Source organism: Cucumis melo, chromosome 8 (assembly GCF_025177605.1).
Source record: "Cucumis melo cultivar AY chromosome 8, USDA_Cmelo_AY_1.0, whole genome shotgun sequence".
In the NCBI taxonomy this organism is placed as follows: domain Eukaryota; kingdom Viridiplantae; phylum Streptophyta; class Magnoliopsida; order Cucurbitales; family Cucurbitaceae; genus Cucumis; species Cucumis melo.
In genome coordinates, this window is record NC_066864.1 from 22,565,304 (window position 1) to 22,580,660 (window position 15,357).

Sequence of the window (15,357 nt, forward strand, 5' to 3'; positions counted from 1 at the left end):
TCGGCGAGGAGGATCGGTGTGAAGCGATGTTTCATGAGGACCCTAGTTGGAGTACTTCTTCCTCCATGGACGATCTTCTCATGTTCGATGTTCGTAGTACGATTCATTCTTCTTCTTATGAGTTTTTTCAGACCCCCCTTTGTTGTTCCTCCGCCGTGGATGGTGGAGCTCAGCCTTCTGCTTCCTCCTTCCGACTGAAACGGAGGAAGATGGCAGCCGATGATGATCTCGAAGATACTGCCACTTCTCCTCCTCATCCTTCCATTGTTTCCAAGGTACTTTCTATAGCAAATTAATATCACATTTGTAAATAATTTCAGAAGTAATTTAATATAATTCTTTTTATATTTTCCAAGGCTCATGTTGCAAGCCTATATTTGTCCCTCTGATATTCTATCATCTTTTTCGATCAGAACTTGGTTCTTCTATTGTATTTGTGCACATACAAATATTTGTTTCAACATTTATCATGTGCAATCCAAGTAGCTGTAATTGTTATTTTCAGTTGCCTTTTCTCCGTCATCTAGCTTCCTCTTTCCTCTTCTTCATTTCTTTCCAGCCATGCTGTGTGGCTGTCAATAAGATGTGTCTTGGTGGAACATATTCTTTTCTTTTTTCTAGTCTTATATGTGAGTATTTGGTTGTATAGAACTGTGCTACATTTAGTCAATAATTACGATGTTTTCTTTGTTCAGGCACAAGGAATGCGTAGGTATGTTGAAGAGATTGTTTTCTCTTTTACCTACCCTAGGCTTAATTTGGAGGTATTTGTATTACCTGACTTTCTCTTAAGATTCTTAACTAGATTTTCTTTTTCATTTATTGTAATTAGATCAATTTGTTCTTGCATTTAGCTTTGTTACATTTTGGATCTCTAATTGGCATGGATAGGGATTGCAACAAAAAATTTCTAATTTACTTGTTAACGCTGATTTTAATTTACTCCCTTGATGAGGCAAGTTCTTTATTGTTCAGGTTACTAAACACATGAACCATCTGCTAAAAGCACCATTCTGTGTTCATCACAAAACAGGTCGGTGTTGGATATAAATGCTAAAGTTAAATTAGTTGTGACTTGCTGAAACCTCATTGTGGTCTCAATGTAAAAGATTCATAAGGTTCTTATCAAAAAATAATAATTAAATATCATTAAAATGCACTTGATTTTGGAACCCTGATTAGAACGAAGGATCCAATTTTTCACTTTTGTGAACAGAACATGTGGTTACATATCACTGAATCTTACTGTTCCTTTTTATTCCAGGTCGTATCTGTGTCCCAATAGACCCTGAACACTGTGATGAGTTTGATCCTACTACTGTGCCAACTGTTGCCCAGGTAAAAATAACAAGAAATAAATGCATATTGCATAAATATTATGCTTTGCAACTCATTTGCAGCGAGGAAAATGTTTACTTTTCAGTTTAATACCTGATATTTTGTTGTGATTTAGTATACATAAGCTGAATTTTGGAATTTTTATTGTGTGTATATATATTTTTTATTATAAATGTCAGCAAACTTTAATCTTAAAAGGAAAAAGAAACAGAGAAAAAACCTAAAGGGCAAGGGAACAAGGTGTCTCCTCCCCAAAGCACGAGAATTATCAAAAGACCTTTCAATTGGTTGATTGCACAAGTGGTGCAATTACAAAAAGGATTGTGAAGGCTATTCCAATAGAGGTCGTTTCTCGTACAAGATCGCTAAAATAATTAAAAGAACTACACTTATCTGAAAAAACCGTAGCAGTCCTTTCCTTCCACAATAACCATAAGATTGCCTTCTGCACATTGCTCTAAAGCACTTTGGTTTTGTCTTTCAACTCTCCTCCACTGAAAGAATCAGCCATCCAATCTTTAACTGACCCGGGCATGCATCAGTCCAAATTAAACAGCCTCCTGAAATGCTCCCAAACCCTTCTACAGAAGTCACAATTGAGAAATTAGTGGTTCAAGGTTTCCTCACTTCTTACACTATGCACATGTTGGGGGATAAATGGGGAAATCTACTTGAATTTTTGACATTTATATTGGTACTATCAAAAGTCGTGGTCCACAAAAATAACCTAGTTTTTTTTTGTGAAACTAAACCCTTTCAAATATAAAGCCAACATAATTCAGGAGCCTTCTTTTCTTGAGCAATTCAATATAGGCAGACTTTACAGAGAACTTCCTACGCAACTTCACCCTCCAGACCAACTGATCTTCTGGGAATAAAGGGTCTACACTCCTTCAGAATAATACTGAGGTTGCTCCATTCTTCCAACTCCCTATCAAAGCAACTTTTTCTCAGCTTTAAATCCCAACTAAGGCCCATGAGATTCCACAAATCACTTTGCTTTGTTAGGCAACCAAAATTTTAAAACATCAATTGGTAGCAGCTTTTTCTTTGTGCATTCTGGCTGAAGAAAGATGATAAATACTTGTACAGATAAACCAAGATACAAAGCAATTATTCCATTATTCTTCATGGTAATTTGGTTTCTGTGCAATAACTTGAATTATAATGATGGATTGCAGCTCCTAGAAGAACTTAATGCAGCAGACATGGAAGTAGATAGTGAGACTGGTACGTTATACGATATCCTATCTTTACTATAGATTCGAGAGGTTCCTCCTTTAATTGCTTAGGTAACTGCAGTAGGATAACTCAATAAAAGTGATTAATCAATGCTGTTACAATCTTTTTCTTTAAGACAGACTGGGATAGAACCTCACTTGGCGAATCAATTAGGTTTTTCAGATCAGCATTCTTACAGCCATTACTAAAATCATGCAAGGTAAATCATCCCTTCATTTGGTGCCTTTTCATTATGGCTCTTTGGCGTAAATTTTTCTAACTTTTAACTTGACAAGGCGGATGTGTGTTTCTAAGAGAATCATTGTCGATCTGTATAAAATGAGTATGTGCTATTAATAATGTAGGAAGGAAGTTGCATTACGTCAGAGAGAGGTATTTACAACATCAAATACGTAACATCAAATACGTAACATTGTCGATCAACTTTGGTGGCTCTCCATTGTTGCTTCTGTTATGTCTTTTACTTACTCAACTATTGGACTTGGCCTTGGAGTTGCTCAAATTACTGGTAAATCCCATTAAACACATGGATCATAGTATAATATTTAAAACCTTTTTAATGCGATTTTAAGATGAAGATTGTGACTGTACTGTTCTTGTTTTGATTGTTTGTTTTAGCAAATGGAAAAATTGGAGGGAGCTTGACTGGAATTAGCATAGGAACTGTCACTCAAACACAAAAAGTATGGAGGAGCTTCCAAGCTCTTGGAGACATTGCTTTTGCCTACTCATACTCGATTATCCTCATTGAAATTCAGGTACGAATCTCAGAAAAAATCGATGTCCTTTTCCTTTTCCTTTTCCTTTTTTCTTCTTTTTTCAATTTGATTGATGGAGGTATGTTATGTTTTGTGGAACAGGACACTCTAAAATCTCCACCTTCAGAGGCTAAGACAATGAAGAAGGCAACTCTAGTGAGTGTGTCGGTGACAACGCTTTTTTATATGTTGTGTGGCGCTGCTGGCTACGCACCATTCGGGCACATGGCACCGGGAAACCTACTCACTGGGTTCGGGTTCTATATATAAAAACAATATTAAGATTTCATTTTGTGTATGCAAATGTAAAAGACAAATATTAAAGTTTCTAAATAATATTAATTTTATTGATTTGTTGGCCTGAGAAAAAATATTTATTTACACGGATCGACTGTCAGTTTATAAAAAATGGAAAATAATGCAGCAATTAAATAAAAATAAATTTGTAAAAATGGATCCAAAAACAAGGCTTTAATGTCGTTTTTAAACTGACATTATTGGGGATCTATAATGTCGGTTATAAACCGACATTGTTGGCCTCTTTAATATCGGTTTTAAACCGACATCAAAGCCCAACTGACATTAAAAGGCTTCAATAACACTATGAAAGATGTCGGTTGAAAACCGACATTAAAGGCCTTTAATGTCAGTTTTAAACCGACATTAAAGATGCCTTTAATGTCGCTTTTAAACCGACATTAAAGCCCAACCGACATTAAAGGCCTTTAATAACGCTCGCAAAGATGTCGGTCGCCAAGTGACATTAAAGGTCTTTAATGTCGGTTTTAAACCGACATTAAAGGCCAGATTTCTTGTAGTGTTTAGGTTATTCTTGTAGTAATCTATGCCTAAAATTCTTTGTTTTGAATGTTTGCATAATTTTTTTTTTTTGACAAAACAAATTTGTGCCTAAAGTAGTAAAACCTAGCTTTCCCAAGGTAGCAATGATCAAGCAAGGTTGCTTTATCTTCCATAGTTTAGTTCGTTTGGGGAGTTAATGTTGGATTTTTTTGTTGGAAACATTAAGGTGGTCCGTTGGTCTTCTGAAAATCTTTAGCTAGATCTTATATTAGCAGGAAGCATCATATACCAAATCACCTTCTTGATTAATGATGGTGCTTATTGTTTTCCATGTGGACACTTCTTTTCCTCATGGAAGATTAAAAGATCATGGTTGGGTCAATTATTCATGAATGAGCTTGTGCTTGATATCTCTAAGTATTTAGCCTTTGGTGGTTTAACTATCATTTACTTCACAATAATTAAAGATGTTGAACAAGTATATTTATTATCTTATTGCTATCATTTACTGGCCGTGTGAGTTAAGTTGAGTTAAGATGCGTGGAAAAGTATGCCGAGTGTTCTCATATGTGTTGTTTTTCACTTTCTCTTTGAAGGATTCCAATTGAAATGAGCTTATGTGTGGAGTCCATGCTTCCATTCGATTTTGCAACTTCTTCAACATCAATGACTCTAATGCTTTCTATTTCTCCCCTTAGTTATAGTTATGGTTGGCTTTTAGAAGGTACTTTTAGTCCTTATTCTTATATAGTCAATTTTACTTTTTTCAATGTTCTTGATATACTGCCACTATGAATTCTGATTCTTTTGTTCAACATATTGGATAGCTGCATTCTTGGTCCTACAGCCAATTTAGTAGTTTCTACCGCGAATTTTACTTTTCTTTTCCATTATTCTTGTTTTGCTACCACTATGAAGTTTCTGATTTCTTTTGTTCAAGAATTTGGATAGCTACATTCTTAATCTTACTACCAATTTAGTTTTTTCTAGAGTGAACTTTAACTTTTTCAATGTTCTTGTTAGCTGCCACTATGAAAGTTTCCGATTTCTTTTGTTCAACAAATTGAATAGTTGTATTCTTGGCCCTATATTTTTTACTTTACATGAATGGAGGATAACATGAGATATACACCATTGACCCTATATAACCTTTCCACGAAAGTTATACAAGAAAGTCATCCCTTCAACGAAGCTTCAAGCTTGACATCCTTTAATGAGGAGGAGGGATTTGGTCTTGTAGCCGACTGCCTTCCTACTTCTATCAAGGTTTACTAATATTATATTCATTTAATTTTTTTTAGTATTCTTACGCATTTGTTCTCATTTAGCTTTTGAAGGTTAATGTTCAAGGCAATTATTGAGTAGAATACCTTCTGTTTGGATCCCAATAATATAATTTATTTGGTTGTATTGATTATGTTTTGCTAAGTCAATTTATATTGATAACACATATGGACTCTGATATGTCCTTTGAGGAGTATGATTCGCCTTAATCTTAAATCTATGACAGCTTTTTTACTCCTAGGATTTGGATGATGTTTTGTAGTTATTTTGTGTTAATTTTTCCTATCACACTCTATCACTGTTTTCAGGTTCTAATAAACTTGACCAATGATAATCATGTTAGCTGTCAACAAATTGCTTCGTGTGGAGGACTAGAAACTATGTGTTCACTAATTGCCAACCATTTTCCTTCATTCTACTCCACTTCATCTACCTTAAATGGATCAAAAGTGCATGCATTGAATGATCTCGAATTTAAGTTTCAAAATAAAAAACATCTAACTAATCAAGAGCTTGATTTTCTTGTTGCAATTTTGGGCCTGCTTGTGAACTTGGTGGGGAAGGATGGTCATAATAGGTTGGTGTTACTTGAGTTTTTAATGCAACAGTTTGCTATTTTGCTAAGTAAGGTTTTCAGAAAAATTCATTGGGTTCTCAGTCACTTTTCCACTTTCTCTATCTTTGTTTGTCCTATATTTAAATTTATTCTACATTACTATGTAACTAGGACAACTGTAGTTCCTATCATCATAAGCACTTGTATTGAATTGCTTAATTGTTCCTACATTTAGGCATTAGCTAGCAAAACGGAAAATAATTTAATTGCTTGCTAATGCATTTACTCGCGTTAATTGTTTTTTATATCACAAGGGTCGCCTCTTTATATCCTTCCATGCTTATGTTGTAACTTTGCTTTTACTAGATTGATAATGGCTGCAAGGAGTATTATCCTTACACGAAACAAGAAAAGATTCCACAGTAAGTAGCATTAGGAAACTTTGCGGAACTTCACAGCAATTGGAAGAGAAGAAGTTGGTTAGCTTTCTGTTTTGGTTTTCAAGAGATGTAATTATACTCTCAGTTTCTTTTTTAGTAAGCTTAACAGGGGGATGGTTGTATGAATAAAAGGCATTGTCAATATGTTTAACTTGTTTTTGGTTAGTTTTCAACATCTCTACACGTAGTGATATACCTGACTTATCCTTCGCATATATACTTGCTAGCAGCATTTCCTTGACATAGTCCATTACTTTCTAGATGGAACTACAACAAGCATTTGGATTAAAATGTGTTGTTTCACTTAGCTATATTCATGAATTGTTGATTAACTGCAGTTTACTAGGCAATTGCACGGTCAAGAAAAAAATTCTTTCGTAGATGAGACACCAACTATTCCGAAGAAATTTTTTCAACTATTAACTTAGGTACTCCCTAAGTGGAGTAAGGGATTTTTGTTGTCTTGGAGGCGTTGTTTAGACTAAAAGTTCTTGGTTATAATACTTCTGTTTTTGTTTATATAATTCAAGGAGTTGAGGATAACAACCGATGAGACTTTGACTTAACTTTGGAGTTAACCTAAGAATGTCGTAGTGTTTAGTTGATTTGGTGTTGTCTCTCTTTTTTATTATTACATATTTTGTGTTTTATGATTAAGGATCATATCTCGTTTTTTGTTATTAAGTATGTTGTGTCCAAATGAGTTTTATTCACTTGTTGGGGAGAGTTTGTAACATTTGAATTATTCATGAGGTTGTTAGTGTTGTAATATTGAAATATTTATATGGAATTATTTACACAAATGTTGTTATATTGTAATATTTGAATTATTGTGAATATATATTATTTGTTTATATGATCGACGAGATAACTGTGTGTGTATTTAGTGGATAATATTGTTAGTCTTATATCTATCAAAGTGATTGTTGGAGCTCAAAACAGGAGCAATTATATAGGTAATTTCTAGTAGTATATATATTTTTTTAAAAAAAATGTGAACTTGACATGCAAAAACATGTCAAGAATTAACTAAGTCGATAGATAATAAATGCAAAGATTAATTATTCTTGACAAACAATATACATGTCAAGAATAAACAAATTCTTAGCAATTATATAGGTAATTTCTTAATTTGGCCTTTTCCCGACGTCGCGTGGCCGATGCCTGTTTGATGCGTCGGGAAAAAGTGTTTTCCCGATGCAGTCTTCATAGCGTCGAGAATACCCTTTTTCTCGACGTTCTTTATGCCGACGTCTTTTTTGGCGTCGAGAATGCTCCGGTTTCTTGTAGTGTGATCTTATATACTCGACATTTATAAACTATCAAGTATACTTTTACTTGACACTTAAAAACTATATAAAAAAAATCTTATTCTTGGACCATAAACAGGTTGTTCATTAGAGGAGCATTGGTATTTAATGTAACGCTCCGAAAATTTAAGGTAAAATTTTTCTCGTTTTATGTAAAGTGCAAGTTGATATAATAATAATATAATATTAATTATATTATTATTATTAATATTTATTTTATTTGTTATAATATTAATATTATAATTATTATTATTAATCAATATTATAGAAATGTTATTATTTTAAAACAATACACATTATTATTACATAATATTAATTTATTATTTGTTTAATATTAATATTATTAATATATTATTAATATTACTTTATTATTATTATAATTTTTATTAATATATATATATATATATACAATAAAAATTATTATAATTTTTTTTTAAAAACCCTAATTCGCGCCCCCCCCCATCGAAATTTTTCTTCTTCTCTTCCGTTTCTTCCTCTCCCCGACGCCGCGCATCCCATCTTCCCGTCCGTCTCCGTTTTTCTCTTCCTCTCCGTCTCCGCTTCTTCTTCTTCTTCTTCGTCCGTCGTCTCCGCCACCATCTCTTTTCCTCTCCGTCTTCATCCGTGGGATAGCCACCAGCCATCGTCGTCCGCCGCGGCTCCCCATCCATTTCCGATTTCCTTCTCGGCCTCACAAAACGGCAGATTTGCCGCCGCTCGTCGCCGCTCCACGAGACAGCCAGCTCCGTCTCCATCTCCCGTAACGCCTCCCAGCGTCGTTTCGCCACCGCCGTCGTCCGCCGGAAGAGAGAAAGCCCTCCAAAAACCGTGCGACCCGGTTCCAAGCCAACCCGACCCGGTTCCAAGCTGACCCGACCCGAAACCGCTTCCAGCCAAGCCGAGCGAGCCGAGCGAGCCGAGTGAGCCGAGCCGAGCGAGCCGAGCCGCGAGCCGAGTGAGCCGAGCTGCGAGCCGAGTGAGCCGAGCCGCGAGCCGAGTGAGCCGAGCCGCGAGCCGAACCGAGCCGAGCCGAGCCGAGAACCAAGCCGAGCCGAGCCGAGCCGAGCCGAGAACCAAGCCGAGTTAAGCCGAGCCGAGCCGAGTCCAAGCCGAGCCGAGCCGAGCCACCTAAGCCTTCCTTCCTCCACTTCGGTTCACGGTGAGTTTTCGGTAAGGATTGTTTTGATGAATTCCCTAATGTTACCTCGTCCGATTCGAGTTTGAATGTTGGATTAAGATATGGCCCTACTTTTCTCCCTTGAAGGTAGTAAGGAGTTGACGCTTAAGTTCTCGGGTCCCGCGGCAGGCTTGTTTGGAGGTAGTCCTCCTTTCCTTGGGTAAGTCAACGGGTGTCGTTTCGGACCTTTTAAAGCGACTTCTACTAGAGTCATCAACTAAAACCCTTGTGTTATCGTTCAGGTTGATCCGTTGAGCGTGGATTCGATCGAGGGGCATAACCGAGTATCAGGTAAGGGTTTTCCTACTACTGGACCCCGAATCCAGACTGAAAACGTAGTAATCCACAGGGGATTACACGTTAGTGACTGTACTGAATAACTGTATGCGTGTTGACTGTTAAGTACTGTTATTATATTTGTCTGATGTAAATATACTGTGACTGTGAGTTGTGGATTGAGATTTTATGTTGATGGACCTTGAAGTTACGGTTCAGTATGTAGTAAAACACTGGTCTGGATGTGGTTCATGGAATTTGGACGGGGATGGACAGTGAGTCCGGTTTTGGTTGGTTAGTCGATTGGACCTAGGGTTTTTCCCTATTGGTGTGCGAATCGGTAATGCATATAGCAACTGAGGGTGTAGATGTTTAAACCTATACTATCTGACTGACAAGGCCTATGGCGGGACTGTGATATGAATGCCGTTGGGATGTGACTGATGTAGACAGTTTAGTTTGGACTGAGGGGTAACGGTTAGCTTCATCTATGGGGTAGTGTGCCTTACGGATATGTGCGCCCTTCGGGAGCACTAGACTGATATGTGCATCCTTCGGGAGCACTAGACTGATATGTGCGTCCTTCGGGAGCACTAGACTGATATGTGCATTCTTCGGGAGCACTAGACTGATATGTGCATCCTTCGGGAGCACTAGACTGATATGTGCATCCTTCGGGAGCACTAGACTGTTATGTAGGGTACCCCGAATAGGAAGTTAACTGTTGTCCCCTAACGGGCCCAGTAGTGGGTCCCTTACTGGGTATGTTTATACTCACCCTTTCTCTTCTTTAACTTTTCAGGTAGGGGTACAGCGAGGGGCAGACCGACGAGATGCAGGAAGGATGCGTGAAGGCCATATGGACGCGTCTGGTTTTCTTTTCGCTTCCGCTATGTATTTTGTCAGAATATTTTGACTTGTGATTTTGGACTGGTGACTTGACATTTTATTTTGTGACCTTTTTTGAATTATTTAAAATAGGGCCCGAAACTGTCTTTTGTAAGGTTTATAATGTTTTAATGAATCATATCTGGTCCGTTTTAAATTTTATGTTGAATGGTCGAGTTGTGGTATTGGTAGTGACCTCAGCTTAAATCCGGAAAAGTTGGGTCGTTACATTTAAGGACTAGAAGTAACCTAGGGGTAAAACGGTAACCCAGCTGGTGTTATAGACACTCGTGAAAGACTAACTTACTGTTATTAGTCTATATTCGTGGACACATAAATAAATCTACAGTGAGAAGAGTTCAAGTGAGTCTTTAGTGGAGTGTACACACAGTTGACGAATATTGATTAATGTGGTTAATAAGTTTAGCCAATTAATCTTATATCGTTGTAGTTTCTGATCTGTAGGTCCATTAGCTCCTTTTTCTAGCTCGTAAAGGGTAATGAGATTTATTTATATTGGTTGTAATTTAAAATGTTTAAATTTACTTTGGGAATTAATATAATGTATGGTTTAGGGTTTAGGGTTTAGGCATTCAAACATTCAGACAGAAACGATTGAAGCTAGCTAGCTTCCAGCTTCGTCTCCTTCAAACACTTCAAAGTCTTCATATATTTGGCGCAAATCAAGGGCTTTTCTTCTTGTCGGCTCCTCCGACCAAGTCTCATGTATCAAACAACCCATTGCAAACCCCAAGAAAAACCAAATTAAACATTATCATATTTTCTTTTGTGCACGGGTTTGATAATCTCCTTCAATTTAAAGTTTTCATACATTTCGCGTAAACCCACCACCAACTTCGGAGGCCATCAAACGTTGGTCGCAAAAGCCTATCGTCGCTTACGTCAAAACTCTGATGTCTCTCTCCATCCGTCGCACTTTTCTCCTCTCTTGTTTGCAAGAAAAACTTTCTTCCTCTCACTATGTTTGTCTTTTGCATCGGCTGCACTCTCTCTCTCAATCTCCTTTTCTTTTCTCAAATAAAACCTAAAAGAATATTCAAATAATTGCAAAAATGCCTTTGAGGCATAATTACAATTCTAAAATTTAAATTCAAATTGTTATTAAAAATATATATATTATGTATTATTCAATAAATTATTTAAAATATAACAAAATTGAAAATCTTGTACATATATTTGTCATTATTATAGGGAAGGTTGCTGCAATCTTGTTCAACAAGAAAATAGCAGATTTAGTTAAGATTTACCAAATTTGAATGCTATTTACAAAATATATTGTCTTCGTGCTATTTTCAATATCCTTTCTCATTTTTTGAGCTATTCAAATACACTGTATTTGAAATATATGGATTATCCTACACCCAAGGGAATGAGACTATATCTTGAGGACCAAATTTTTTACCTTTTTGTGTGTGTCCCAAATCTGTTGTTTATAACATCATTCATACTCGACATATACTATGTTTGGGAAATCTTAACTCTATCGGTTATTATAAAGTTCAGTTAGTTAAATAACTGTGATTATGATTCAATCACACTATTTAGGAAATCATTCTTATTATTGGTTTTGTAACAAATCCATCTTAGTGTTAAGTTTTTTGGATTGAAAAAGTATATGATTATATGAGCAAATAAATATTAATATTTGACTATGTGATCATGATATACAACGAATAGTTTATCACATTATTTAAAAGCATAAATTACAATGTAATTGTGTTAGCAACATATGCTATACATTCTGTCAAATACTATGAATCTAATATGGAAAGAATAATATTGTCATATAGTATGTACAAATATATTATAACTCTATAGAAAATAAACGCAATCAAACCTGGCCGATTTGATTTTGTTAAATTAAAAAAAGAAATAAACAATAAAACAAATGGAACAAATGGAACAAATTAAATATATACAAATTTATATTTTCCTTATATTTTCCAAACAAATACTTAATAAAGTCCAAATCCATATGGTTAAGTTAAGATTTGATCCATAAACCAACCAAGCAAAGCCCATAAAACTCACTAGAGAACCTTATAAATAGAGAAGTTCTCTTTCATTCATAGGGTTCAAAAAAATTTTACATTAGAGAGTTTTGAGAGCATTCTCCCAACAGCAAGAAGTCTCCATAATTTTTGAAGATTAAAGCGCTCAAGTTCCTTTAGAGATACATATATTCTTCCAAGACTTTCAACTTCAAGAACATCATGCGCTTCGCTTCCATACATCAAGCAGACAGATTCAATCGAGGAATAATCATTACTCAAGTACAAGAGATCAAACCACATCAATCAAATCAACACAAATACGACATCTACATAAGTTCAACTTTACGAAATATGTTTCTCCTAAAACCTCGTGCGAACAATATAAATAAATTTTTATAGTAAATAAATTTGAAATGATATTATTAAAATTAATATGTATGTTATCTTAATTATTCAATATAAAATATTATCAATTATCGCTATTCTAATTAATTTAAGTATTTTTTAAAGAATAGTTTATTATAAGAAAATTTTCGAAAATAGAAAAATTGACAAGCCATCACTCAAGCAACTCAACAAAACAGAGAGGTCTTGCCGAACTAGAAGGGCTGGACAGGGGAAGGCCCTTCTAGAAGAACTATGAGGAATCTTAGCCCGATGCATCAAGAAGAAGGGAAAATAGGTTTAGGCTTCAATGTAAGAGGTGGACCAACAAATCTTAGATCAAGGCTACCGAATTGCACTTCTTCTTTACCTTCTACCCGGTTCACATCAAGTTCACATCAAAAGCAAGTTATTGAATAATGCACTCCTTCACAGTCGTTTTGCTTCGCACCTCCGCTCCTATTAGTTCCATCATTGATTAGCCCCTTATCAATGACGCCTCGAATTCATTGAGCCTTCGCTTCGCTTCTTTACTCCTCTTAGGGCTCCAATCGTTCTCCGTACTTTGATTTATTCAAGTCCAAATGAAATTCCATCAACTCCAAGCCTATCCAACAAGATTAAAGTAGACCAAATAATGGTTCTCGTCCAGAGGATACAAAGGTTTCGGAATGAACTCCATGGAGGAAAGTAAAAAAAAAGGGATTGATCCTAGCTTCCGTCATGAGAATGAGTAGAATGAAAGCAAAGAAAGCACTACATGGTACACGGCTCGTGTACAAGATTTTTCTCATAAAGGACTCCCAAAGGAATTGGACCTAAAGTGCGAACTCAGACTAGATCCATAGGAAGACTTGGACAAGTTCTCGATAGGAAAGAAATTCTTCTATTCCGTATCCTTTGGATGTATTTACAAATACCGGTTTGAGGAATAAGCTATAGAGTATGCTCTCTCGTAGGCTGAAAGGGAATGAGTGAAAGCCTCCAGCAAGGGAATTTTCAGAGTCATCCCTCGTCTCGGCCGATGCCTCATCCCTTGATCGTCCACGTCAGATCTCTTTTTCACGCCTAACGAAAGGATTCTTTCTTCATTCTTTGGTCATGCCCCACTCCACTCTATTTTTGCTGAATGAATAAAAGGAGTGATTGGGATTGGAGGATAGATCTAGAGGAAGCCTTATCCCTTTCTCTATGCCCTAACTGCCAATCAAGAGAGCTTCGTGCAAGGGTTCCGACCCACTGAGACTTTTCTATTTCCTCTGCTCACAATATTTAGTTATCAATCCGTGACTTATGAGGAGTTTAGTTACTCACTGCGATAACCTTTTTCGGGTAAGGCCCCCCACTGACTAAGAAAGGGGCGGGCACAGTAGCTACATGGACCTCTTCTTTTCTCTTGTGCCAGCGCTTCCCCAGGCCAAGTCGAAATTCTTTATGATCAAGGGCAGGCAAAGCCCGAAGACTGCTATCCTACCTAATAGGCCAGAGCGCGGGCGACACGAGGAGAGGGCTCGACAATCATGCCACCGTGGTAAAAAAAGCGTGTTCCCTTCAGATAAGAGGCACCCTAGGCCATCCTCGGCCTTTTTCTTTTTCTTTTTCTTTGTTTACTTTTCTTTTTTATTACACGGGCCATAAACATTTTGGTGATCAGTAAAACATACTATAACAACTACCTTCTCAAACATGTCGAAATTTTGCAATTCATGAGGCTAGCCAAGAATGTATATGATAAGATCAATGACTCACACATTCGATAGTAAACTTCTTCCAACAACATTATATGAAGACAACACAACATGCATAGCTCAAATAAAAGGAGGTTATATTAAAGATGATAAAACAAAGCACATCTCACCGAAGCTTTTCTACACTCATGATCTTGAAGAAAATGGCAACATCACAATACAACAAATTTGTTCAAAGTATATCTTGACAGACTAATTTACAAAATCATTACCTACTGCAACCTTTGAAAAATTGGTGCACAACATTTGAATACTGTGACTCAAAGATCTCAAGTGATGTTTCCATGAGGTGGAGTATATTGTATTTTTGTAAGTGTATAAATTATATGAACACTTTTTCCTTCACTATGATTTTTTTTCCATTGGATTTTTTTTAGTAAGATTTTAACGAGTCATATTTCATATAACTAATCGACATCTAAAGGGTAGTATTATAAATATTATTAATATATCGAGGCCCATTAGTATGTTTAGTATTCATAGCCACATCTAAAGGAATGGAATTCCCCAAAGCGGAAGCGTATGAATACCGTGCAAGTGAAATTTAATTTGTAAAACCGATAAATTCAAAGAAAAAAAACTTAAGCATGCTTCTTATAGAGGAAAAAATATAAAGAAACTAACCTTTATAGAACCTTTAAGAAGTCTTCTTCCAAGCTTTCAAGAGCACCACAAAGTCTTCTTTATTACTCTCCAGGTAAAGAATCATAGAGAGTTGTGGGCTTTTGTAACTTTGGTGAGGGAAATTTTTTTGAGAGAATTATGTTTCTTTTTAGAATGCAGAGAGATCGATAAGATAGAGCACATAAAATAAAATTTCTCTTTTACTGTTTATATCAAATCTTAACCATTGATATAGAGGGGAAGTTATCAAAATAACTTCCTCCCTCTTTCCCACGTATTCTATTTATTTATTTAGAAAAAATATTAATTAAATTTAAAAAATTAATATAAATTTAATTAATCTATATTATATCTCATATAATATAAACTTTATATTATATCATATATAATATAACCAATGGTTTAGATCTCTCATATAATCTATAGTTCTAATACGAATCAAATCTATATTAATTTTAACCTATAGTTTATTTATGAATCTTATTCACATTATTATTATTATTTGAATCATATTCA

The 15,357-nt window shown here is 35.8% G+C and overlaps 1 protein-coding gene and 1 long non-coding RNA gene across 2 annotated transcripts; both read left to right on the plus strand.

The window, feature by feature from the left end:
• Positions 1-1,142: 1,142 nt before the first annotated feature.
• LOC127150488 (uncharacterized) lies at positions 1,143-2,780 on the plus strand. Its single transcript, XR_007822853.1, has 3 exons — positions 1,143-1,338; positions 2,520-2,568; positions 2,700-2,780. It is a non-coding gene; the product is annotated as an uncharacterized LOC127150488 (long non-coding RNA).
• Positions 2,781-3,001: 221 nt separating this feature from the next.
• On the plus strand, positions 3,002-5,754 carry LOC127150697 (amino acid permease 3-like). The gene is made up of 5 exons (XM_051089199.1): positions 3,002-3,088; positions 3,199-3,338; positions 3,441-3,595; positions 4,736-4,863; positions 5,732-5,754. The coding sequence occupies exons 1-5, from the start codon at positions 3,034-3,036 to the stop codon at positions 5,752-5,754; spliced, it is 501 nt and encodes a 166-aa protein (XP_050945156.1). The 5' UTR covers positions 3,002-3,033.
• The last annotated feature ends 9,603 nt before the right edge of the window (positions 5,755-15,357 follow it).

Bases quoted from the DNA above. Each gene is read 5' to 3' on its own strand.
- LOC127150697 (XM_051089199.1), top strand. From the start codon at position 3,034: ATGTCTTTTACTTACTCAACTATTGGACTTGGCCTTGGAGTTGCTCAA. The intron at 3,089-3,198 runs GTAAATCCCATT...TGTTTGTTTTAG, and splicing joins TGGAGTTGCTCAAATTACTG to CAAATGGAAAAATTGGAGGG. The intron at 4,864-5,731 runs GTACTTTTAGTC...CACTGTTTTCAG, and splicing joins TTATGGTTGGCTTTTAGAAG to GTTCTAATAAACTTGACCAA.